This window comes from Dermacentor albipictus, chromosome 7 (assembly GCF_038994185.2).
Source record: "Dermacentor albipictus isolate Rhodes 1998 colony chromosome 7, USDA_Dalb.pri_finalv2, whole genome shotgun sequence".
NCBI lineage: Eukaryota > Metazoa > Arthropoda > Arachnida > Ixodida > Ixodidae > Dermacentor > Dermacentor albipictus.
This window is the reverse complement of record NC_091827.1, coordinates 114643167-114670754: the sequence shown is the minus strand read 5'-3', so window position 1 is coordinate 114670754 and position 27588 is coordinate 114643167. Positions and strand designations below refer to the sequence as shown.

General features: G+C 46.5%; 1 protein-coding gene and 1 long non-coding RNA gene across 2 annotated transcripts; one reads left to right on the top strand and one right to left on the bottom strand.

Moving 5' to 3' along the window:
* Positions 1 to 152: 152 nt before the first annotated feature.
* LOC135918505 (uncharacterized) lies at positions 153 to 24838 on the bottom strand. The gene is made up of 3 exons (XR_010569665.2): positions 24399 to 24838; positions 15547 to 15631; positions 153 to 935 (listed from the first exon to the last, which is right to left on the bottom strand). It is a non-coding gene; the product is annotated as an uncharacterized lncRNA (long non-coding RNA).
* LOC135918503 (uncharacterized) lies at positions 868 to 9939 on the top strand. The gene is made up of 3 exons (XM_070522623.1): positions 868 to 937; positions 4090 to 4406; positions 8650 to 9939. The coding sequence occupies exons 2-3, from the start codon at positions 4113 to 4115 to the stop codon at positions 9766 to 9768; spliced, it is 1413 nt and encodes a 470-aa protein (XP_070378724.1). The 5' UTR covers positions 868 to 937; positions 4090 to 4112; the 3' UTR covers positions 9769 to 9939.
* Positions 24839 to 27588: the final 2750 nt, after the last annotated feature.

Here is a 27588-nt window from a genome sequence, read left to right as displayed (position 1 = left end):
CGGGATCGAATCCCGGCCACGGCGGCCGCATTTCGATGGAAGCAAAATGCGAGAACACCCGTGAACTTAGTTTTAGGTGCACGGTAAAGAACCCCAGGTCGCCGAAATTACCGGAGTCCTCCACTACGGCGTACCTCGCAATCAGAAAGTGGTTTTGGCACGTAAGAACCCATAATTTAATATTGCACATAGGTTTCACACGAAGTGTCTTTGTCCACATCTAGCTGGCAAAAGACGTCTGTCCACATTCGGGGGTCGATCACCTCGTCTCGCTGTTCCTCTTGCTCACTTTAACTGCACCGAAAGGAAAGGCCGTATTTACGCCTGCACTTTCTAATTGTAGCTGGTGTTACTGTTCGCCAGGAGCGTCAAGTTCGTTCAACTGAAATATATTCGCTACTGATGATTTCATTCAACTGAAAGATATTTGCATAGAATGCATAGGAAACCCGCCAGGAATTTTCTAAAAGTTAGTTATTCCGAAATATTTGTTAAACAGCTGAGAGTTTACTGTAAATGGTTTTAGACATGTGCACATACTCTCAATGGCACATGCTCAACTAAAGTTTGCACAAGCCTACAGGACCCACATATATGCCTTAAACGGAACAAGAGCTCTGGTGATCAAGTAAGCTGCACTATATGCAGTAAATTCTCAATCAAGATTGAAGATGACTGCTGCTAAATAAGAAAATTATTTTTGTTTTTGAAATGCAAATAATGCATACACTAGAAGAATAGCAGTACACAGAACAGTACGTGCGTCACTCTTTCCATGTACGTTCTTGCCCTCACGCACTGCCTTTTTCTGTTTATGTTGCCGCAGCACTGCGCGACTGAGGCAGAGAAAGAAGAAGAGTGCGCACGCATTATCTCGGTGGTACTGTGCGCCGGCTGTGCCTTGCCTGTGGCTTCCTCCTGGACCTTGTTTCACCCTGTAAGTAAACATCTTTCGTCACATCTTATGATCAGTATGGAACATTATCTCATGAAAAACACAAGATCAGTACACCAATTCACGAGGGAACTAAAAATGCATTTGTTATTGGCAGACCAAATAGACAATTTACTGTAACCGTATTTTTTGTCCGTTCTTTTTTGCTTTTTTTTCCGTTTTGTTTGTTTTGTGCTTGTAAATAAACTACTGGTATTTTCTTCCCACATAATTATTCTTGCTACCATGACATAAGCTGAACATTGTTATTATTTGTAATAAATTCTGTATTTTGTTCTCTTAACGTTAATTTCCAGTTGCTTGTATACTACCTTATTATATGCTACTGTTACTTTCAGATGTCAACTATCGTAACAGTTCTTGTACAGGAGCTCCCGATACGGTCTTCGACTATGGGACCTCCTCTTGCGAACTAAATACTCGTAATGTGACACAACCTCTAACAGCAAATTTTGATTCTGACTATACCAGAAAAACAATTCTGCTTCGCGAAAACTCAAGCGAATCCCTTCACACACACCCACAGCGGCCGCGGCTTCCGCCATTTTGCGCGCGCCGGAGCGATGGGCATCTCGGGGGCCAAGGAGCGGCCACGGCCGGTCTCTAGGGGAGCGCAAGCGCGCACACCCCTCGAGACCGGCCGTGGGAGCGGCGCGCCCGGTTCCTTGTATTAGTTCTAGGTGGCGCTCGGCTCAGCCGCATCGCCATTGTCTACATCGCATCGCCATCGCATTGTCCACAGCTTTTCAAAGAGATTTACCCAGAAAATACCGTTTGCGTTGAATGGGAAGGGATGAGGAGCGAGGAGAAAGTTCATGTCAACAAGGGACTGAGGCAGGGGTGCCCTTTATCCCCGTTGCTGTTTATGACGTGCATGGTGAGGATGGAGATGGCGCTAGAACGAAGTAATATCGGCTTTAATCTCTCATACAAACAGGCGGGTACGGAAATGGAGCAGCAGCTCCCAGGTTTATTTTATGCGGATGACATTGTGTTGCTAGCTAACAAGCAAAGTCATTTGCAACGCCTGGCTAATAGCTGTGGGCAGGAAGGCCACAATTTAGGTTCGAAATTTAGTGTTAGAAAATCAGGTGTTATGGTATTCAATGAAAACAGTGAACAGGCAGCGGCGATATAGGGCCAGTAAATACCTCGGGTAACAGAATATGAATACCTTGGTATATGGATAAATGAAGGCAATAGATGTATGGAAACAGGAAAAAACAGTAACAGTGAAGGGGAAGAGAAATACAGCCATAATGATGCACAGTGTGGTATGGGCATACAATAGGTACGAGGTCCTCCGAGGTATGCGGAAAGGTGTAATGGTACCAGGATTCACTTTTGGAAATGTGGTTGTTTGATTAAAATGAGGGGTACAATCAGAACTCGATGGGAACCAAAGCTCAGTGGGTCGCCTCGCATTGGGCGCTCACGGGAAGACTACAAATGAAGTTGTGCAGGGTGATATGGGCTGGACTAGTTTTGAAGTGAGGGAAGCTCACAGTAAAATTGAGAATGAAGAACGCCTGAGGAATATGGAAGTAAATGGGCTTGGAGAGTGTTCAGGTATCTGTACAGGAAAAACATTGATTCACAGGGGGGGGGGGGGAAGAACTAGGAAGCTTACCAGCAAGTATGTGGCCTGTAGGGTCGGCAACACAGCAACAAAGAAGGTCAAGCGGAAAGTCAGAGAGGCTGAAATAATCTCATGGGTGGCGGCAATGGAAAGGAAACCTGCCATGAGTAACTACTTAAGAGGAAAAAACGAAATCAGGCAAGAAATCATTTATGATAGCTCAAAGGGAAGCTCATTATTTTTCGAAGCGAGATCGGGATGCCTTAGAACACGCAACTATAAAGCGAGATATAAGAAGGAACAAGAAGCGTGTACTTGCTGCGGTAAAGCTAGGGAAACTATGGAGCATGTTTTATTAGAATGTGAGGACGTCTACCCAGCGGTCGATTTAGGCACCACTGGCAAACATGTCCGCAATAGGCATTAGTAAGAGGCGATTGGGGGATTGGTGGACGAAAAGTAGGGAAACGGCAAGAAATGGGAGACGTACAAAAGCAAAGTTTGCAATAGGGGTCAGAAATTTTGGGTGTGGGAGTTCATAGTGTGTTCTTTATTTTTTTGTTTTTGTTTAACTTAGGTAGGAAATGAGGCCGTATAATAGCAAGAGCTTGGTGGCGCAACCCACCGCCCCGTTCCAAAGGGGACGTTCGTAACATCCATCCATCCATCCCGCGAAACCCGCATGAGGGCGGTTGCGCCACAAAGCTCGCCGTTCGCCGCAAGCGTTTCGAGGTAAACATTAGGATTACATATGCTCCAGTTGCCGGGAAGCGTGAACAGTCAGGGATGTTTGAATGCTATCGCATTCCACTCTTAAGAGCGCAGCTTAACCATCCTTCAAATTTTTTGTCGAGTCACGGGCCCGGACGCATAGCGGCCTCGGTCGCGAACGTAACAAGTCACCTGTTTTTCTTTAGTTTCTTTTTGGCGCTGCGCCTTCTCGTGGCTCATCTTCGTTCATTCTTTCTCTTTACGAACCGAGCGTTCTCTAGCAAGAAAGCGTGGCAGAAAAGGCGTTCACGAGAGGCAGACAGCCAAGACGAAATGAACCGTGGATTTCCGTTACGTACACGAAGTCGTGCCGTTCCAAGCCGCCACAGCGCCAATCGTAGGAGTGCCACATGTACCCCGTTATCACCGGCGGGAAAGGAGGAAGCGCGGAGACATGCACGCTTGCCGTCACGGAGGAACGCGCATGCATGGAAGCGTCGGTCTCCGACAACAGGGGTGCGCCGGCAGAAGGCGCGGAGATCCGTTTCGCCATATTTCGCCATGCGTTAGTGTATGTGTCAACGGAACAAGCCCAGTGCATATGCATCCGCTGCTGCGGAATCGGCGGTAGATGTGTGGAACGGCAGTCGCCGACGGTAACGAAGCAGTTGTTCCTCGCCGCGTTGCGGAGACCATAAGTGTGATAAGAGTTCGCCATTCCACACGATAGTGCGTCTAGGGCTCATTTTATCTCTGGTTGACGCTGTTCTAGGCAAAGTTTCCCACGCCACTGAGTAGCGATAAGCTCGGTAAAAGGAGCCACCACGCTCTTGCGCGAGCGTAGGATTCGTGCCCGAAAACACCGCCATGCCGGATCGTGGACAGGGGCGAGTGCACCGTTTTCGCGACCACGTCGTCGCCGGCGTCAACTGGCGACCGACGCTATTCATCGACGAGGTTCCCAGTTCACGTGTGTGCGGCCTGTGCCGCATGATCCCAAAACGGACGGTGCTGTTGCCGTGCTCGCACGCTCTGTGCCAATCTTGCCACGCAGGCAGTCTCGAAGGGGGCGTTGGCCAGTGTCCATTGGATCGAGAGCCCTTCGAAGAAGCGGAGTGCTTTGGTTATGAATTCCCGGCCAGGAAAGCAAACACCGTGAAGGTGAGGACCAAAGAAATAATTTATCTCACTTATTTCTTTCTTTTTTTTATGGGGGGGGGGAGGGGTGCGAAAGCCAATTATGCATTAGTATTCCCATAATTCCGCTGCGGTATATCTGCACGCCTAACGATTAGAGTGCCCCTTTTACCATTGCCGAACAGTAATACACAAATTTACCCTGTTGGAGTTGTCGGACGATCTCGCCGCTGCCACCAGTTGTAAGGGTTGGAGGTCGTCTCGTAGGGAGGAACTTGGGGGGTACAGGACTAGGCGAGCAGGATTTATTTAGATACTTTTACATTAAGACAAGAGATACATTTGACACTCTAGCGTGACTCTCAAATGGAGCACGCAAAACGGAGCATACAACATACGAGCACGAAGCTCCAAACACATTGACGAGCATGCAGCTCACGAGCACGATCACAGAGCACGATGACGAGCACACTAGCACGATCACAGACGAGCACGCACTAGCAGCCGACAACAGCCGCTTATAAACACGCCTTGTTCCCTAGATCCCTAGGTGAGGGAAACGCTCGAGTCCTCGTAGCCGGCCCGCCTTTGAGGGAAGGGGGGAGGGGGTTTACACGTATACATTCCGCACAGGTTTTACTGCCCCCTCCGAGGTGAGACGGGCTTCGCAGAACTCGGGGCTAGGAGGCGCCTCTTATCCCCCAAGCTGACCCCCGCAGCGTGGCCGCCGGTTGTCCATTTTCTTGCGTCCTGTAGTCGCCACGAGTGTCAGCAGACTGTGACGAATTTGGGTCCCACGTACCGCAAAGCACCCTTTTGTTAGGGATGCTCTTCTTGCTGCAGAGAGATCATATCGGCGGTGGTGGGTTCAGCAAGAATAGTTGGTCCGCCGATCGCGTTTAGTCATAACGGTGCCGAGGGGGTGTTGAAGCGGCCCCTCGAGGTCCCTACGAAACGAGTCACCGTAACAATTGTGGTAGGCCTCCATGGTTCTCTTCGAAAAAGTTAGCAACGCTCGCAGCTGCAGCAGGCTGAGAAAACTTGCATGTTTCCACCTCGGCAGGCCATTCCTAACAACCCTCACCAAATGTTACTCTTTAGCGTCTATCAAAACTAACACAACAGAGCAACACAAATTGACTCTAGGGAAACACGGGGAAGACAGGAGATCGAAATTGAAGATGATGACCAAAACGAGAACAAGGTGAAAGCAGGAGCCAACGTTTCGACAGGTGGACTTGTCTTCTGCAAGGCGACATATGCTTTCCCCGCCACGGTATATATAGGTGGGGTTCAAATATAGGAGAGAGGGCGTAAGGCGGGCGGGTGCGGCAACGAGCGCAGGTGTGTTAGCGTGTCGAATTGAGAATGATGGAGTGCTGTGCACAAGGCCAGGCGCCCCGTCGTCTGCCAATCACGTGTCAACGCCCGCGTGTTAGCAGGCCTGTCAACGGCGTCTGACACGCCGGAGGAAAAAAATTGAAAGGAAGGAAAATGGGGGAAAAAACGCAAAGAGACCAAACTAAGTGTTGTTTCCTATAGCTTCAAATTTATCATAACGGATATATTCTAAAGCTCCCTTTGAAACGTTTATGCCTGTTGGTTGCAATGTCTTGAACTTATGGATAAGCTATCATCCACGTATAGCGATGGCTTCTGCTTTCACCTTGTTCTCGTTTTGCTCATCATCACAAACTGACAGTAGGCTCCTGTGAAATATTCTGTTGGAACTCTATATTTGCTTATTCCTTAGTGTACAGACAAGAGAGAAATAACAAAAAGGCAATACATTGAAATGTGCGACGTCACAATGACGTTTTGGGCTTGTCGTTTCTGCGTTAAATTCAAAGGCAATCTGGTAATAACTAATCGCTTCAGTGACAATTCAGTGATAATTCAGTGATAGTTTATCACTGAATATGCAAACATTATCCTTCTTTCCTTTCAAATTTAGACTGAAACATCAGAACACGAGGTTGGGTACACTGCAAAATAAATTCAGTAGTTACTCTTCTAAAATATGATGAGCAAAATGTGAACAAGGTGAATGCTGGAGCCAACGTTTCTACAAGTGGACTTTCCTTCAAGGCGACGTATGCTTTCCTCGCCACAGTATATATAGGTGGGGTTCTTCTAAAGGGGAGAGGGTGTGAGGCGGGAGGATGCGGAAACGAGGGAAAATGTGGTAGCGTGTCGAATTGAGCGTAAAGGAACACTGTATACAAGGTCAAAGCCAGCCCCCCCCCCCCCCCCTCCCCACCCACCCCAGTGTATCAACGCACGCACGTTAGCCGGCGTGTCAAGGGCGTCTGACACGCCGGCTGACCATAAAAAAAAAACAAAAAAAGAAAAGGAAAGGAAAAAGTATAAAAAAGCAAGGGGGGGATACGCCACGAAATCAAACTAAGTGTTGTTGCCTATAGCTTGAAGTTTAGCATAACGAATAGATTCTAAAGCTCTTTTTGAAATGTTTATGCCTATTGGTTGCAATGTCTTGAACTTATGGAGCAGGTATAATTCTCTGTATTTTCTTTCTCGTTCAGAACGGAAATTTGACTGTAAAATGTAGAGTTTAAGTTCATCAAAGTTGTGACCTGGTTGGTTGAAATGCTCGGCGACGGCTTTGGGAAGCTATTTAGCTGTGTCCGCGCAATGTCCGTTTAATCTGACGTTCATTGGCTGTCCTGTTTCACCGATATATTGTTTCTTACAGAAGGAACATTGAAGCATATAAATCACATCTCAACTTGTACAGGTGAAGCTAGATTTGACTTCATGTGTATAACTATTTGCGGTGCTTTTAACTTTAATGTCACTTTGAACGTGCCTGCAGGTTTTGCACCTAGGGCGACAACATGCTTTCATTACGGGGGAATGTTGTTGGCTGACTTTTGCGAGCACTAATATGTCTTTAATGTTCTTGTTTCGGCGATAGGTAACCCTGGGTACATCCTGGAAGGCTTTTCGCAGACGCTCGTTACTTGATAATATTGAGTGGTATTTTCTTAGGATGTTGTTTATGTTTGGGAGTTGATTAGAATATTTTCTTATAAAGGCCGGCGGTCTGTCAGAATCTACTGTGGGCTGTCTCATCGCCAATTCAGACTGTCTCTCCAATCTTGACACGGCATCATAAGCTCTATCGAGAGCAACTTGGCGATGGTTCCTTTCTCCTAGCGTTGATTTAAGGTCATTTAGGTGGTGGACATAATCGTGCTCTTCGCTGCAGATTCTTCTTATACGTTTCGCTTGCCCGACAAAAATTCCTTGCTTGCAATGTCGCGGGTGATGACTGGTGTAGTCTAAATTTTTTTCTTTCTTTTTTTATTGTGATTTTTTTTGTCAGCCGGTGTGTCAGACGCCCTTTACACGCCGGCTAACGCGCGTGCGTTGACAAACTAGGGTGGGTGGGCGGGGGGGGGGGCTGGCTTTGACCTTGTACACAGTGCTCCTTTAGTCTCAATTCGACACGCTAACACATTTTCCCTCGTTTCCGCATCCTCCCGCCTCACACCCTTTCCCCATTAGAAGAACCCCCACCAATATATACTGTGGCGAGGAAAGCATATGTCGCCTTGAAGAAAAGTCCACTAGTCGAAACGTTGGCTCCAGCATTCACGTTGTTCACATTTTGCTCATCGTCTTGAATTTCCATCTGCCGCATTCCCCGTCTTTTCTCTTCTAAAAGTTGGTGTTGCTTCTGAAAAACTATCATTTCTGCAAAATTTTAATTTTAGACATTGTTCCTCAACCCGAACTACTCCCCGCCCCCTTCCCTCGCAACCGCTCTATAAGGGCTATCTTGGCCCGCAGTGGGTGACCGCATTTATTTGAGGAGCAAGCTAGCAAGCAAAGTGCACATGGCGGTCTACACTGCACAAGAATGCTGCTGTCCTCGGAGATGAGTTTCGAGCTGGAAGAATAGTTTAAGAGTGGGCGTATTTCTCCTCGATTCTCGCTTACCAAAGCTGACACTTGTCTGAGAGTAGCTGTCTCGCGATTTAGAAGCATAATTAAGTGATTCACTTTGACCTAGTATTCGTGTTTGATGCATCTTTAACGTTTAGACAGCGGCAGACACTGCTGGTTGATTTCGAGCGCATTTGCTTCGCCAGAGAATCTCGCGTATACGCTGGTTGACACGGTAATTCATGTGAAGGTATGTTCTTAAAGTTCGGGACAGCGATGCAACGCTCCTTTAGTAAAAATATTTCGTCGGTCAAAAAACTGTAATGTGTGTGATTTATTTATCTGATTTCCTCTTAAGGTGTACTGCTGGAACGAAGCGCACGGCTGCGATTACACGTACAACATGGACCGCATGCTGGAACACTACCAGAACGAGTGCACATTTCACACAGTGGAATGTTTGCGATGCGGCGAGGGAGTCCAGCACAGAGACCTGGCAACGCACTACGCGGCCGGATGCAGTGCCGGTGCTTCTACCGCGATCACGGAGTCCTCGCCACCTGCAGCACTGACCATTGCAGACGTGAACGCTGCCCTTGAAGACATGAAGGCGATGCTGGGATGCCTCAACCACGACCTGCTGCTGCCAGCGATTCAGAGTCAGTTGAATGAGCTTACGGAACAAGTCAGAAACCAGGAAGCTAGGTTCACTCGCGAGCTCGGAGCATGCGAGCACAACTTAAAGGGCGAGATGGCTCAAATCACCGCGACGATTTCATCGACCGTGTCGCACCAGCGGACGTCTCAGCAAAATCCATTGGAGCAAGCCAGCACGTCGAGGTCACTGTCGTTGCGCTCGCACCAAGATCTGATACTAAGAAAGTTGGAACACTTAGCCCACCTGCAACACTCGCGGCAAACTTCCCCGAAGCCTGATTTAAACCCGCTCATTGCTCATTGTGAGACTTTGTACGGTGGCGTTCGGCATTTGACCAGTGCGCTGTCGACAACCACGCTAATTAAAGGAATTTGGTACGTGCAATATGTCCTTACCCTAGAAAACTGTGAGGAAATCATTCAGTGGCAGGGACACCTAAAGAAATTTGCTGAGATTACAGTGTGGCACACGAGGGACACGTACTTTACGTTTGCCGTTTCGAAGCACGGTACTAGTTTTCCACCTACACTCTTTGTGGAGATCGAGTTTAACGGGATGCTGGTAGACTCAAAGTGTTGGCCTCCTTTCTGGAGCGTGCGTGCGGTGAATAAAATAACATCCAATGAACGTTCATTGGCTTCCTATGCCAAGCCTTGTTTGTGCAAGCGCGATGATCCCTCATTGGCACACTTCCACCTCGAATTTCATACAGACATTGCCTCACTGAAAAATTACGGCGACCTCCTAGATGGAAAAGTAGCGTTCCGTATCATGCTCAGCGATAGAAAGATGTACGGTTGGATCAGAGGAGCACCCTAGCGTTCGTCATCGCAGAATGTGTATTGCACTGGGGAATCCTGCTTGCGCTTTCTCAATATGTGTCACAGGAGCTTAACGAATTTGTGATCTCCTTTATCCTCAATAAAGTGGGCTCTGGGAGATTTCTTTCTTTATATTTGTTATCCTTTGTAGCTGTCAACCTATTGTTTTCTGACTTTCTTGGCTGTTTATTTTGTTTATGTTTTGTGCAAATACAGTTTCTGTTCCTAAATATTGTGCTCTTCTTGTGCCCCTTTTCTCTCGATTATTGCCGTGCGGCTGTTCAAGCGATCGATTTCAAGGCGACGTTCGTGTTTGGTACCACGCTGTAGTACCACGCACTGTCCTCTGCCAGAAATACACGGCCAATGTTAATGCATCGCATCGCATTGACCATTTATCATCGTTAAGGTTTACCGCAGTCGCTTGAATATCGTTCTGCTCTGCCTCGCATTTCCATTCCGCCGTCCTGGAATGGCTCCGTCCTTATATATGATCAGCTTATGACGCGTCACATTGCCTAGCCAATCGCACCCACCGTTGCAAACGCCCCGGGGAATGAACCCACGACCAATCAGAAATTATAACTAAGGAGCAGAACGCACGAATGATTGCGTAATCGCGCCGCTTCAGTGCTTGGAAATTTGGGCGGCGTGTTCCACGTGAACCAGACACCGCCTGTCGTGTGCACTGCTTCCTCTCTGTGGAGGTCGGCACCAATCTACTTCTTGCTATGAAGTACTAGGAGATGTATGCATTACTTGAACGGAAAACCAATGCCCCTATACTTCACTAATAACAAAATTGCATTGAATCAGTATTCTACCGAATACTTGAGCAGATATGCTGCAACGCATGCACACTGAAGCCAGCGATTTCATAAGGCTGGTCCACTTCCAACGAAATTTTGAGAGTAGCGCCAGGCTTGAGACAAGCGCAGTCATACTTGCGGTGAAAATGCACTGTTCTTCCGCATCCTTTTTCTTTTTTTAAACGAAACGCAAATCCCGGTCGCGGCGGCCGCAGGTCGATGGGGGAGAAATGCGATAACACCCGTGTACAATGTACGTTTATGTGCATGCTGAAAAAAAAAAAGCCCGTTGGTCAAAATTAATCCTGAGACACCCCCTACGGCGTGCCTCACAATCATATCATGATTTCGGCACGTAAAACGCCAGAATTTGAGCAAAAATCCCCCCCACACACACAACAAGAAATGCCTTTTACCTATTGAGGTTTGAAAATCACTGCAGCAAAATTGCGTGTCGTTCCAAACTTTCGGAACGCGAATCTCAGAACTGATGTCATACTGAGAATACGTTCCTAGTGAATATAGCCATACAATTCATCAGCTACATTTCGTAAATAGGAACACGTGGTGTAAGCGAAGTAGCTTAAAAGCTAAATAACACATAAACTTTACTTATACGTATAATTAGTTTGATAAACGGAAAATCAGACATCCACCGGTTCGTACCAATTGCTACAAAGGAAACCCATACGGGTTCCTCGAAAGAAAAGCCTCACAGTTGAAGAAAAATTCGTTCTGGTCTGGGACTCAAACCCGGGACAACCGCCTTTCCGGGGCAGCCACTCTACCAGCTGAGCGTTGCGGGTTTCCGCAGAAATACTACGTCAAGTAATTAGTTTAATTTTTTTATGCAAATAATTAATGTCTGCCTCTGAGACCTACTCAAAAAGTAGAATTGTGCAACGTGTCATAAGTGAGTTGTAAAGATCATGTTAACAGTACAGTTAAACATCCCGTATGTATCGCAAGCAGTAAGCCTCTCCTGGGTCGATGTTAGCGGCCGACGCTACTGAAGCAGCGTCTGCCCCTGCTTCAGTAGATACGATATCAGAGTAGGAGATACATCAGATAGCGCCCCTGCCCTCCCCTCTTATGGAACGCTTCTTCTTATCCTCGGTATAATTTGTGTCACGTACTTGCAAAGACTGTAATGATCATACTAAAAAAAAACTCTATCCCTACGCAATAAACTTATTCCTTGCGAAGTTATTGGAAATATAGTTTGACGAGGGACGAATGTTTTTCTTTGTAGCGATATTGTTTTTTACACCAGATTCCTAATTAACGCAGCAAAACAACCGCAACACTTATGTTATCGGAGCAAACGTAAATGATGTAACAGGCTAATCTTTATTTCCAAAGGGCGATTACTAATTTATTGTTTTGTCATCAAAACATAACAAATCTGTCAGAGAGTAACGTTACATCTGATTGGCATTCTCAAAAACTTCCTTTCCCCGAACCACCACGATTGTGCTCTTTTGATTTATTTATTTATTTACATTTATAAAAGGCTTTATTTATTTTTATTTGCGAGCGACCGATATATAGGAATGGCGTGTAGTATCTACTTGAGCCGCACTATAGATTTGTTCTTGGTGCCCAATTGCAACTCTAAATCGCCGATTCATGTAAATGCAAATGTAGATATTCTCTCCATGCATTACCTACGAACCGTACATGAACTGTGCTGCATGTTGTGGGGAAGGATTAATTTTACCAACTGCTTTATTCGGACTATTGCTTTAGAAACACGTTGGGTTGAGTTAAAATTCACAAAAATCCGTAAATTATGGCGCTGAGAAGTTTAAGCTCCGAGTTTTAGGAATAGAAGCTCTGCACAAAAGGGGATATGCCAGTTCTTTGTATTGGATACGTGAGAACATCTGAATAAGAAAGAAAGATGTGACAAGTCTCCTTATCGCAACCCTGGCGCCAGCGACATTGCCCACTTGTACACAGCGTATTAGTACTCGTTAATTAGTAGCATATAAAAAAGCGCTACATACCGCATCATATTTTTCTGCCTTTTACGTCGGTTTATTAAAATCTTGTATATATTGCAATCTTCTTTTTTGATAACGTTCTCGAACACTCACTCACGTCTTGAGAAGCCTTACAGTCATGGCACTGGCCTCCAACTTTTTGTTATTCTCAATGCTTTTCCCATCTGCTCTCTTAGCACTTTTATTTATAAAACCAGTTTTTTGGGGGGGCGGGGGGGGGGGGGGGGGTATTCTGTCAGCCATTGGTCGTATAGTATACCAAGCATACGAGTTCAAGAGAGCTTTATTTAATGTCCTTGCTAGTATCAGAGGAGACGGAGGCCAAGAGGAAGGTAGGCTACGGTGGGCCTACCCAGTGAAGAAGGGGGGCCAAGGGGAACGTAGGAAGGAAGAGGAAACACCTAAGAGAAGTTTGTACTGCTGCATTGGTGGGCCAACATACATACTAGGTGCAATGTATGTGTCCTCGCAATGGTAATTCTTCCCGCGAGCCGTTCCTGGAGCCTGCGCAAAGAAAAGTGTGAGAGCTACACGTGTCGAACTTGATAAGTCTATCGTAGGACTGTCACCAAGGTGCGGCACGTGGACATACATTCCTTCCTTCTTTATCAGGATTTGCATCAGGTTTATATCATGTTTGTATCACGATCTTTATACAGGCCCTGTATCGGTGTCCCACCGAGTTGACAAAGCGTAGGGCTATCCCACACAGCTGTTGAGCTCGGGTAACGTGGGATTCACTCGCGTTAGAGTGCCTTGGTGAAGGACACAATTGCGTCAAAAGTGCGGACAGAAGAATCGAAGAATATTTGCGCGGAAGTGCATTCACCAACGCGCCAATGACGTGGTGCAAATAGTCGGGACATTTCATAGGGGGTAGACGCGTTACGTTGCGTATACGCTCCCACTTATTCCACTTGCACCGTAACACCAACGTCGTCTTGGTTATTCAGAGTGCGGACAGATGGCTCGGGTATGGATATCCTGGAATGTCGAGCAGTGACGATGATTCAGTGCAGTCCAGGAAAAGAAGTCAACCTAATTCGTTCCAAAGTATTGTTCCAACACAAGCATGGTCGCCACATGCATAAGGATCAACGTCTAGAAACCGCGCCGCTACCCTCGACAACAAAAGGGGGGGGGGGGGGGGCTAATTCTGTAAATGTCCATCTAGCGAACATTGTTACAATAGCCCGGCGGGGTTAATGACCTTCTCGCCTCTCCCGCTCCGCTGCGACAAATGGCTTCGCGAAGCGAACAAATGCGTCTCCCTTGGACAGTCTAAAGCCCCTTCATCCAAAGCCCCTTATACTCCACCAGTCTGCCTCGCAAGGCTAGGCAGGTTTGGTGAACCGAGTATTGTTTGTTGGTCCACTGTCGCCTTCACAGACCAATGGGGGCAAGAAAGAAACTCCTGGTAAACATGTGTTCTAAGGCGTTCCCTCACGGATCCCGGTTACCGCCACGGTCGCTTGACAAACGCTCTAGCTAAATGCACGGTCATCCCAGGAACCAGGACGCGCCAGCTTTAGCCAAGCGAGCCAATCCCTGTCTACTAGGCTCGCCCCTCCTTTCTGTGTGTGCATTGAACAGAGGTGCGGGAGCGAGTGCGTGAATTCTCGCCCTCAACGCGGGTGCTTCGACGACTTTGGGTGCTACGACTGGACGAAGGTTGGACCGCTGTTTCCCTGGCCTAGCAATCTAGGAAGTACAGAGCGTTTTTAAGCGGACGTTTGTAGGCTTCTCGGAGTACTAACATTCGCCATTCTTCATGTAGATATCGTAAATAAACTCACTACTCGTCGCTCTCGATGAGAACAAGTTCCTCCCTTCAACAACGTCCTTAGCGTGGATGAGCCGGACGACGGAATGGGCCAGCTACCCCTTTTTACGCGACCGGTACCAACCCTTAAAACAAGTCCATTTCATCTGCTGCTGAAATTTTTGTTGGCTGGGCGGGGGTACGCATCTAAAAGAGACAGGCGCTCCACAGTAAGTCAGCAGTTCTGCGGCAGACGAAGTGGACAGGTCCACCAGGTGGACACTTATACAATGGACCCCACGTGCTGCCTTCTGCTGGCGACTGCAGTAGATGGGCGAAAATGAAAGCACTTGCAGTTGCTGCTGGCACGTTGTGTCTTTCGACGTGTTGTCCAGCTATTAGGGCGCTGTTGAACCTTCGCTAGATAGCACTGCCAGAAGAAACAGCTGTATTAGTTCCAGAGAATGTCCTAGTGGCAACCACTCACCTGCCCCCATCATGGGAATGGCACACCAATGGATACGACATCTCTTTCGTAGAAATATCTAAGCGGGCGCCAGAAGCACATATACAATTCCATTTTCGTGAACTTTAGGAGAAGTACTCCTGTACAGAATACTATACAGACCCTTGCGATTCCCGTAATGGAGTTTCCTATGCCGCTCTGGGACCTTCATATTCAGTATCCGGGGCACTAAATCCACACAGACGTATCATTACAGTGGAAGCCTATACATACACTCGGCTATTGAAAACATAAGACTCACAAACCTCGCTAGGGCTATTGTGCTTACAGATTCATTAAGTGTAGTCACAGCTTTACTTAGTCCAAGGAAATATAGGAACTCAAGTTTTAGTGAGCTGTAGAATGTGTTGCGCTCCCTATATATGTCCAATCAAGCGAGTGTCATATGCTGGGTACCTGGTCACACAGGTATAAGAGGCAACGAAGCTGCTGACGAAAGCGCTACGTCAGTAACTTTTAGCCACACAGATGGAAATATCCCCATCCTTGCCACAGAATTAAGGTCTTTTCTACTCCGTAAGATGAGGAATCATCGGCAAGGCGAGTGGGACAAGCAATGTATAAGCTTCACATAATAAAACCAAAACTGGCTAACTCGATAAGTGGGAAAACAGCACGGTACTAGGAAGTACTTCTTTGCCGATTAAGAATAGGCCACACATATGGTACTCACGCTTATCTCTCGACTGGGGGCGATCCACCAACCTGTAGTAAGTGCGGCAATAGTCTGACAGTGCTCCATGCTCTCATTCAGTGCCCTGCAATAGAAACAGGGAGGAAAAAGTATTTCCCTTCTGATATCACGAAAATATACGTCTTCACCGGCATTTTTTCTTAGCGATGAACCGCTTTTTGATTTGCAAATAGTTTTAGATCTCTTAGCTGAAATCGACACCCTGAATATCATTTCGCCAGGCAACTTTAAGCACATGACTAACCGCCCTGCCTTCAAGGGCTCTATTGAAACTGTGGTGTCACGGTTCTGTTTTATTGCATCATGTTTTAGTGAAAGTCCATTGCCTTAGCTCACATCACTACCTAGTCAGGGTCATTATTTTAGCACCTATATATTCTGCGCCACTTACGGCGACAGGTTTTAGGCCCTTTCACAGCCATGTCACATCTACCGTGAGGTATTCATTGTGCACGCTATCCACAATACATCGTTAGCTTTACCACTTGTCATGGCGCTCTTTGGCCAAGCGACCCTTGCGCCATAAAACACCACACATCATCATCATCATCATCATCATCATCATCATCATCTTTCGACGCGTTCTCGCCGCATCAGCTTAGCTGCTTGCTTTAAAGGCGTTCTTACCGCATTTGCTGAGCGGTGTGTACAAAGGTTATTCCTCCGAGCCACACTGTGCCGTCCTCTGGCTGCGCTAATAACCAGCGAACGAGGAAGCTGCTCATGCAAGAGCTCTGCGACCGATTTTACTGAGACACAAGTTTGTGTTTGTGTGGACTACATTCCACTGCACAAGTTTCCTCAAACAGTTGAGAACCGGCACTCTATGATAGGGGCCTTAAACAGAAATGACTTTGTGCGCAGCAAGCTTCTACTCGGTTCTATTTCCGCATGGAGACCTCGGAGATCAACCCGTATACACAAAATTGCGTTTCGATGTGGAAGAAAGGTAAGCAGAAAGCGTTCGGGTGCCCCTGTCGAGTTCGTAACTTGTGCAGTGATTGCCCCGTTACGGAAAATGAGCAAGACCGCACGGAACTTGACGGTTTTCGTGCACTGCGTTATTCATGCGCGAGAACGAGCCTCATTCGAGTACATGTGACCGCGAAAAGGCAGAGCTCTATGTGAGTAGCGAGCAAAGAAACAGAGCCGCCGCCGCGTCAACGCCTAACTTGATCTTTCATTTATTAATTTTTTCATTCCCGCAATGTGTGGGCGCCTCAACACCTATAAATTTTCCGATGCTCACACTTAGCTTCGCGACAAGCACGTTTAGTCGTTCCTGACAGAGCTGGTGCCCCCTTCAGTGTTGTCTTACATGAATACCCAAATTATTGCGTGTTGAATGCTGACTGCGAGGGACTAAAGAATGAAGCGCCCGTAATTCCTTGCACACGCCAACTAAGATGTAATGCTTTTAATTTGTGCACACTGAACTGGCCTACTATAGTTGGTTATGTGGTCGAGTGTGTCCGCTGTCAGTGCAGAACGCTGCTCATCCTTGCTTCAAGCGTGTCGAAGTCTGACGTAAACACCCAAGAGTTGGAGCTTTCCCTGCGACTGCTGGCAAAACTTTTAAAAAATGCGTTTGTTTAACTCATATCGATCGCGGTGTGCTAAGAGCAGTCGGCGATCGAGAGGATAAAGTCCTCAAGATACGCAGCACAATGCATGACGCGAGCGCGAGGCACAAACATGCACAAAGATGCAAGAGAAGAAAATATTGACGTACTTCATATCCCGTATTATCCTTACACACAGTGGTTCAAGCCGCCATAAAATTACTTGTGTAAATATAAAGATATCCCAGAACGAAAGCTAGGCTAATTGGACCACTTTACAATTGCTGTGAAGCTGACGATGCTACATTATCGTTGAATAAACACCGTGCCGCTGGGCCTTCTCGCAAAGTTATCTCCGCAGTATATTTCTCTCACCTGAAATGTGATCACCTTAAAGAAGTCACAATTACCGGCGTTCAGAGAAGACAACACGGCTGAAGCGATTTCGGAAAGGGCCATCGGGGTCGACTGACAACCGCAAACGCGCTGTGGCCCATTGCCGGCCGCGCTGCTCTCGCAGCCCTCTCACCATTATCATCATCATGAAAACAGAAACATGGCGGCCGCCTACAGGAGCTGGAAATTCAGATCTATGGCATCTACATAACATAACGTAGTATCTGCTAACACTAAGTAGGGTCGGTATATATTCAGCACTAACACAAGCTTGTACCTACATCAAATTACCGTCCTAACCGCGGATTCCCACTGTTCATAGACGGTAAATATATCTGGTAGCGAAGCTTCCATAGGAGCCCATACGTTCAAAACATAGCCTTTCATCGGTGGAGGGATGAATGGATGTTATGAGCGTCCCCTTTGGAAGGGGGCGGTGGGTCGCGCCACCAAGCTCTTGCTATTATACTGCCTCAGTTCCTGCTTATGTTAAAATATAAAAAAAGAAAAAAAACACTATGAACTACCACACCCAAATTTTCTGATCGGCTATTGCGAACTGTGCTTTTGTGCGTCTCCATTTTTTGTCGTTTCCCTACTTTTCTTCCACCAATCCTCCAATCGCCTCTTACTAATGCCTATTGCAGACATGTTTATTTTTCCCCTGCTGCTGCTAAACCCAAGGGCTTCAACGAGGCCAGAGGTGCCTAAATAAACCGCTGGGTAGACGTCCTCACATTCTAATAAAACATGCTTCATAGTTTCCCTAGCTTTACCATAGCAAGCACATGCTTCTTCCTTCTTATATCACGCCTTATAGGTGCGTGTTCTAAGGCATGCCGATATCGCGTCGAAAAGTAATGAGCTTCCCTTTGAGCTACCATAAATGGTTTGTTTCCTGATTTCGTTTCGTTCCTTTAATGTAGTTACTCATGACAGGTTTCTTTTCCATTGCCGCCACCCATGAGATTATTTCAGCCTCTCTGACTTTCCGCTTGACGTTCTGTTTTGTTGTGTTGCCCACCTTACAGGCCGAATACCTGCTGGTAAGCTTCTTAGTTCTTTTCCTCCACTTTGAATCAATGTTTTTTCCTGTACAGATACCTGAACAATCTCCCAGCCCATTTACTTTCTTCCACATTCCTTAGCCATTTTGCATACTCAATTTTACTGCGAGCTTCCCTCACTTCAAAACTAGTCCAGCCCATATCGCCCTGCACACCTTCATTCGTAGTGATCCCGTGAGCGCCCAATGCGAGGTGACCCACTGACCACTCCCGTCAAGTCCTGATTGTACCCCTGATTTGAAGCAAACAACCGCATTTCCAAAACTAAGTCCTGGAACCATTACACCTTTCCACATACCTCGGAGGACCTCGTACCTATTGTATCTCCATAGCGCTCTGTGCTTCATTATGGCTGCATTTCTCTTCCCCTACACTGTTACTGTTTTTTTCCTGTGTTTCCATATATCTAATACCTTCATTTATCCATATACCCAGGTATTTATATTCTCTTACCCGAGCTATTTCCTGGCCCTGTATCGCCACTGTGTGTTCACTGTTTTCATTGAATACCATTACACCTGAGTTTCTAAGACTAAATTTCAAACCTAAATTGTTGCCTTCCTGCCCACAGCTATTATCCAGGCGTTGCAGATGACTTTGTTTGTTAGCTAGCAACACAACGTCGTCCGCATAAAATAAACCTGGGAGCTGCTGCTCTATTTGTGTACCGGCCTGTTTGTATGAGAGATTAAACCCGATATCACTTCCTTCAGGCGCCCTCTCCATCCTCACCATGTACGTCATAAACAGCAGCGGGGATAAAGGGCACCCCTGCCTCAGTCCCTTGCTGACATGAACCTTCTCCTCGCTCCTCCTCCCTTCCCATTCAACGCAAACGGTATTTTCTAGGTAAATCTCTCTCAAAAGCTGTAGACAGTCGTTACCTAAGCCTTTGCCTTCCAGACTATCCCAGAAAATGTTGCGGTCTACGTTGTCATAGGCTCCTGTAATGTCAAAAAAGGCCACATATAACGGTCTGCTTTCTACTTTTGATATTTCAGTACACTGAGAAAGAACAAATAAGTTATCTAAACGCCTACCTATTCTGAAGCCATTGTGAAGTTCTCCCAAAATGCCATTCTCTGCCCATGCTTAAAGCTTGAATTTGATTGCGCGGTTCGCGGGGCTTAGCGCCATCTGTATGTGGAGGGAACACTTCCGGCAGAAGAAAGAGATAATGTGACACCACATCCGTTAAAAACAGAAGTGACGTCGTTTTGTTTTCGAAGGCGCGAAATTTGTTACTTGGCATGCCTTTAGAGCAATATATTAAATTGCCCCGTCATTCCACTTGATGGGCGTTTCGAGCTTTCAGCGCGGTAAGCAACGCAGGGAAAGGCCAGCCGTACGGTTGTCGAAATCGCACCCCTGCACGGAACATACTTTCTTTGGAGGCCGACGAAAGCTTTAGGTGCATACTGCTGGTCCTATCGTCGGACGCCAAGCCCGTCGGCCAGCGCAGTCGCACGAAAACAACTAAACAACTATATAATAATAATAATAATAATAATAATAATAATAATAATAATAATAATAATAATATCCTTAATTTCATGAAAATATTACACATTCAAAAAACCGGTCAGCCCAAGCCATGAAGGCTTGTCGAGATGCACCCGCCAGTCAGCGACAAGTACTAAAAAAAAAAAAACGAAGAAAGCAAGGATAGCAAGCTACAAACTGAAGCAATTTACAAAACAAAAGCAAACTACAACGAAAAAGGAGGCTACAACACAAAAGCAAAGTACCACAAACAAAACGTGAGCTACGAGCATACGCAAGCTAGAAAAGATATAAAGTGAAACAAACAAGGATACACACCAATCTAGGCCAAACGAAACTAATCGAAACTATAGGTCGGGCTCTAATGACAACTAAACAGAATAATAATTAGTCTTGAGGTACAGTTCGACTGTCCGTTTTGATGAGATAGAGTACAGTTCAGTGGGAAAATAATTAAAAACTTCAGGACAATAATATTTTCTGGTATAACCACCAAGACGGGGATAACACCGCGGGGTAGTGAACGTATTATGGTGTCTCAGTGGTCTGGTAGGAATCAACGGAAAAAGAAAATCACTGTTCCAAAAATGTTTTATCACCACAGTTTGAAAAAATAATGCTTCAAATGAGGGCAACTGAAAACAGGAAAATAGATTATTATTAGGGGGAATGGTCTCATTGCATGCAACATTGCGAAGAACAGATTTCAGAATGGAATGCAATTTTGCGCGCCATGTAAGTGAACAGTGATGAAATATGGTACCTCCGTATCTAAGATAGCTGTACACAAGTGCGTGAACAATGACTTTCCGGACAGAAAACGGGAACAGGTGTCTAGAGTTATACAGAAGACAGGATAGTGTATGCTTTTTGCTAATACCTGTAAAATGGGTGTTCCATGTCATACGAGAATCAAACATGGTGCTTAAATATTCTACATTAGTTGCGAGCTCTAATGGTATGCATTTGCAGTTCGTACAATTAGAGACGTGGATAAAAAAAATGGCACAGGACGATCAATTGTTTTTTTTATGGGGATTATGAAAGCAAACTAGTTTAGTCTTTTGTCTATTAACTCCAATTCCGTTAGTTGTGCACCAATCCATTACAAACGTGGCATCTGCTTGAAGGTTATAAACGCGTGTATTAAATGACGCATGAGTTTACAGAAGGGCAGTGTCGTCGGCGTACTGGAATATGCGGCATTATCATACAAATTGAGGCAAATCATTGACGCACAGGTTAAATAAAAATGGAGATAAAAGAGACCCCTGGGGAACACCCGATCTTAACATAATTTTTGTACTAGAATAGTTACCTATATGCGCACCACATGAGAGCGATTGCTAAAATAACTAGACAACAACTTTATAAAGGGGCCCCTAAAACCAATTCTTTCTAGCTTATCAAGAAGTAGTGTGTGAATAACGGAATCGAAAGCCTAATTGCATCTAAAAAAAGAGCACATACGAATTCGTTATTATCAAGAGCTGAACAGATAGTGTCCGTAAATTCTTATAGCAGGGAAATAGTGCTTTTTCCCTGGATGAAACCAAACTGTGCTTGTGACCGAACATTATTTTTATTCAGGAAATTGGTCATCGCTACGAGCAGGTGTTTTTCAATTATTTGACTGTTTGCAGGCACAATGGAAATCGGTCTGTAGTTCTCTACTTTGGTATGAGAGCAACTCTTATAGAGCGGCTTAGCCGCAACCACTTTTCAATCGTCGGGAATAACGCAATGATCCATATACGCAATAATAATGAAGAGAAGGACGCATTCAAGCACAGACAAATCACGTTGAATATCATGTGCGGAGACACCGTCTACGCCAGGTGGTTTCTTAGATCTAAACCTAAATAAGATGCTGTGCAAGTCTCCTGCAGTAACCGGTGGCAAGAATGCCGATCGTACAGTATTAGGAAGCGCGCTAGACGCATCTGGAGCAAAAGGCTGAATATGTGAAGACACTATAGAAAAAGAGTAATTAAATTCCTAAACGGCTGACGTGAGGTTGCTGAAATGTTTTGCGAATGCATCTTCTAAAGGTTGATTGGTGTTTCGTCCGAATATTTCGTTAATAGCTGACCATGTCTTTTTGGGGGAGTGTTTGCTTTCATAAAAGGTCTTAGTGTAATACTGACGCCTTGCCGACCGAATCATGGCGTTAAACCCTGTTCCGGAGCGATCAGTACAGATCTCTAAGGTGTGTATTGGTTGGGGAACGATTACAACGTGCCCAAAGGGCATCTTTTTCTTTAATAGCCGTCAGCATATCGCACGTTAGCCATGGAAGTTTGGGGTTGCGTTTTTTCACGGCGATTGTTTTATGGGCCGTAATTTTTAAAGAACGGATCGCATCAACAAAACGCGTAAAAGCGGCGGACGTCGTGACATTACGTAAAAATTTGGTCCAATCATAATTGGCCACAAGATTGTCAAATTTAGCGATATCAAGGATGTTTAGGCGATTAAGGTTAGGGCGGGATCTAAAGGGAACTTGAAACGCAAGATGACAGCCTACAATATAATGATCGGCCAGTTTACACTTGACTACTACTGACACGGTGCTAGCCAATGGGGCTCTTACATTCACATCATCAAGGCAAGATGACACCATTTTGCGTCCAATGTATTCCTCTCGCGTGTAGGCAATAATCGTTGGAATGACTCCCCATATTGATATAATGTTAAGCTACTGGCAAACCACTGGCCTTGATGGCGATAGAGTGTCAGTATTAATGTACCCAATCAGACAAAGTAGACTATTTGGTGATAAGGAGTGAAAAAGATCGTTTAATTATGTTAAAAATAAATTCGCTTTTTCTGAAGGAGGCCTGTAAATACAAACTAGGCTCATATCGGCATCAGGAACTGAAATCTTTAGCGCAACACACTCGGCAGAGATGAATTTCGCGGCGAAAGATAAAACTTTTAACCTCTCATGCACAAACACCATGACGCCACCTCCTCTCCCTATATGCCGTGTGAAAGAATGGCTGGAATATTGCTTAAGCGAATATAGGGGAACCAAATCAGCATGGATGTTGATTTCCGCTAGGATGATTACATCTATTATGTGGTCAGTGTTATGGAAAAGAGCAAGAAACTCGTTCCAGTGACGACGAGTGCTACGAATGTCCATGTGCACAGCAAAAAACGCTCTGTCCCCTTGAAGCGATAACCTGCAGAGGGCAGCTAAATCGTTGCTTTCGTGAAATACACTGTTCATTGCCGAACAAGCCTATCAAGGTCGGCAAAACCATTGATACGCATTAGAGGTTTGCCTTCTGATCTACCAAAAATTTTCCTATTTCTTGACAACACAAATTTGTACTCCATTTCTTTTCCCTTTTGCCGCACAGCCCAAAACAATTGTGTGTTAAAGCCCGTTAGATTGTCGCAGAAAAACATATGGGAGGAATATCTTTGCTGTCGACTAGGGACCGTAATTTTGCACGTGAAGTCATCCATTTCTCTTTCAAAATTCTACTCATAAGCCTAACCAGCACGACAGATGCCCCTTCACGCTTCGCTGGCATTCGATGGATGGCTTCCCCATTAGAATCATCAAAAGGTGATTCCCAGCTTTTGTGCCAAGTCACGCATTAGTGAAAAAAGTACTTCCCTAGGTTTCTGCGGTAAACCGCGAATTTCCAAATTCGGCAACCTGCTGTACTGCTCTGCCCCATTCGCCTCCTTTCGCAGTTGTTAAATTTCCTCTGAGTGTTTACAGGCAGCAGAGCGCAGTGTTGCTACTTCTGTCTCCAGTTTTTCAATGGTGACCTGGCGCTTTGCATCCGAAGCGCGCGCCTCTTCATACCTTTCCGATAGGAAAGCAATCGAAGATTCGACGTTCTGCACCGATTTGTGAAGTGCATCCACCGTAGCTCACAGTGCGAGAAGCTCATCTACATTTAGGACAAGAGAGTTGACGGCGTCTTTCAGCGGAAGTAAGGCTTATATCTTTGCTGCTAATTCAGATACTGATGCCGAAACAGGCACTAATTCATCTTCCGTGGATGCCTGGTTGTCCGATAGACAAGCATGGCATCGCCAACTGTCTCGCTTATCAGTTCTTTGCCCGACATGGTAGTCTCAGCGACGTCAACACATTTTTTTCCAAAGTGAAAACGCTGCTGGCATTCTACGCCGGTAAGAAATTTGCCCTCAGCCGGCCAGCAGTTTCCTACATAAACCACAGTTCGGTTCCATTGCCATCACACAAATCGGAAAGGCAGCAGACGGCGGCAAGCATGAAGTAATGCGAAAAGCAAAAACAGCGAATACTACGCCTCACCTGCACCAAAGACAAGCGTAAGCTTGTGCCGAGCGCTTGCCGCTGACTGCGAAGAAGCTGCTGCGCGGACGAGGCTTTATCCTCCTGGACGTTGCAGATGAGCAGGCTTCCCAACTAGTGGGCCATCTTGCAGTCAGTGATTACCTCCTGACGACAGAAGCTGGGCGAGGGCCTCCGGGATGGTTGAAGCACGCTCCGCGCCGCCCACAGATCGGACAGGTGCTCCCAGCAAGTGCTGTTGCACCCAGCGAGATCGGCACCAAAGACAAGCGTAGGCGTGGGCCGAGCGCTTGCCGCCGACTGCCTGGCGGTCGTAACTCGCTACTTTTTGACTGAACAGGTCAAGAAGCGATGAAACTACCCGCGCCACAGAATTCAGACAAGCGTCGACAAGCAAGGTAGCACAACGAGTGAGGGGGGGGCGTATTTCGACAGGTGAACTTTACGAGCGCGCCTTTCTGCACAATTCAAGAGCTGCAATGCATTGCGAGTGGCAGCGGCGTCAACGCCCCCTGTAACGATGGCGCTGAAAAGAAATGCATTCAATATTAATACTAAAATTAAACAAACTTGTATTTTCTTAACTCGTCACGAATATATAAGACTGAACTGAAACTTTATTTTCGTTGAATGAATCTAACTGTGTCTCGCTTGAATTGAAAAACGATTTTTTCTTTCCTAATGTTTGTTCCCTCCAAACATAGTCGCGCTTCAATCGCTGCTCCTGTAGCCACCCTTGCTGATGTCGGTGACAATTTGTACTGGACCGCTTTTCGCCCGAAGCTTCGCGACCTATTTGGATCGACCTTAGATCGTACGCGTATGATCGGCGTGACTTCTTACGTCAATACGGAATCTTATAAAAGGATATCGTGAAACATTTTATACCATGTAGAGATTATAGATTATTTATATTAACTAGTAACAGTAGACAACGAATTAATCGGACGCCGACTGATAATAACTTTTCGCAGACTAACGTCGATGGTTTATCGTCTGTCTCATGTACAGTGCACAATGGAGGTGCGACGCTCGCAACGCCATCTGGCAAAGTTTTTCGCAACTGGAGCATTGTGTGAAGCCTGGTAGCTGCCAGGGCGCTGTTCCTCCTGCACAGCCGGAATGTCCTTGCGTGCTGCATCGCGACAATACATCGTCGCCGCCTGTAGCAAGAGCATCGACCGGGTTGTTGAAACGCCACGCCAAAATCTTGCTATTACTTTCAATATATCTTAAAAAGCTAGTTGGTAGCTGTTCATTGTAGAATATGAAAGATGCCAAACAAACCGACACACACAAGAGAAGAGAAGGGGACAAGGCGCCACATTTGCAGTTGCGACTGGCGCCTTGTGCCGTTCTCCTCTCTTGTGTGTGTCGGTTAGTTTGGCGTCTCCATATTTTATAATTACTTTCAATGTTTCACCCGTCAGGCTAAACAACTAAATATTTTTATTGTCCTACTATAGGGATGTCTGTAGTATTTCTTCGTATAAATGAGCCATTCGTATATCTGTTTTCTTCTTTCCCCGATATCAGTTCACATGTGGAAGCTTTCTTTCACGGCGTGCAATGCGCTCGTTGACGATAAGAAAGCAGTCGTTATCTCGTCGTGTCTCACTTATTCAGCAATTTCCAATAGCGCGATGGCGCGCACTCGTCCACAAAATATTTCAAGACACGAGAGTGTGGGGCGCACCCCTGCTTCGCGCATGCGCGTCCCTCCGTGACTGCAAGCGCGCATGTTTCCGCGCCGGCGGTGTCCGAGAGTAGCCGAGGGGTAGCCAGGCTACGACTGGTGCTGTGGCGGCTTCGACGGGCACAGTTAAGCGTAGCCTCAGCTTACGCCCGCCGCGGCGGACGCTTCTAACGCGACAGCGTTAAGGAGACCGTGTCGCAGGAAATCCGGCGTCCGGCGTCGCATCCGCAAAAAGCTTTTACACCCACGTTTACCCAGGGCTTCTATATGGTGCAAGGAATTGACTGCAATAATTGAATTTCACAAGCTAAAATACGCAGAAAAATTGTAAACTACGACTTGCATACACCTACAGAAACAATAGCTCTCGGAGTGTAATTTCACTGTACCAGAAAAAATAATTCGTTTGCGCAAAAACTCAAGCGAACCCCTTCACAAGCACAAACCGGCCGCGCGTTCACAGACCAGCCGCGGCGTCCGCAATTTTGCGCGCGCCGCCGCGATGCGCGTCTCGAGGTCTACGGAGCGGCGCGCCCGGTGTCTTCCATTAAAGGGACACTTAAAGGTCAACATTAAGTGAACGTGGACTCTTGAAATATCATACCAGAAGCCTCGAAACACTTTTTTCTGTGCGAAGAAGCGACGTATTTTAAGAGAAAATGCGTTCTGGAGCGTCGGCGTACCTCTAGCGCAGTTCAAATCGCCTGCCCTCTGATCGAGGAGTGGTGACGTCATGGTCTCATAGTGACGTTGCGTCGTCGGTGAGTAAAACGGCGCCCGCAGACGGCGCTACGGCGTTTCTGCGCAAAACGCAAACGCGCGGCCAGAAACTATGCTGGCTAGCGGAAGGGAAAAAGCGCGACGATAAGCTGGCTCTTTATTTTCTGACGCCAACTTCGACGCTCGTTGCAAAGGACGACCCCGGCAACGACACATCGGCTCGCGATGCTGGGCCAGACTTCAGCGATTTAAGCACTGATGAACGTGACCTGCTGCTGAAAGCTCGCGCTGCCGGCGTCGTTGCGTACTACTATACGGCGGCGGCCTCTTTTGGAAGGCCCTCCACACGACTTCAGTAAGTCGGCGTCGAACTCGTAATATTCTGCACCAACGTGCAGCGAGCACACTACGTGATTTTTCGGCTCTTTTCCAGCGCGTTGGGGCAGAGGTACGGCACTTAACCACTTCGAACGGAGAAGTTCACTCGTTGGCACAGAGTGATATGTAACGTTGGATTCGCCGCTGCGACTGACCTTGGCCAATTTCCGCGGACCGATCGCGCATCCCACGACATAATATGGACGTGGCATTCTCGCTGCTTTTTCCAAATGCAAGTTTTGCGAGCCAGCAGGACCACCCCAGCACGACGTCATAACAAAACAACTAAAACTCCAAAGCGCGCGTGGCCCAAAGTCGAGCACGCAGAGTCGAGCGAAAACGAAACCTTTCGATCACCCATACAACTCAAGCGTAGCGTCAAAATGCTATTTTTTC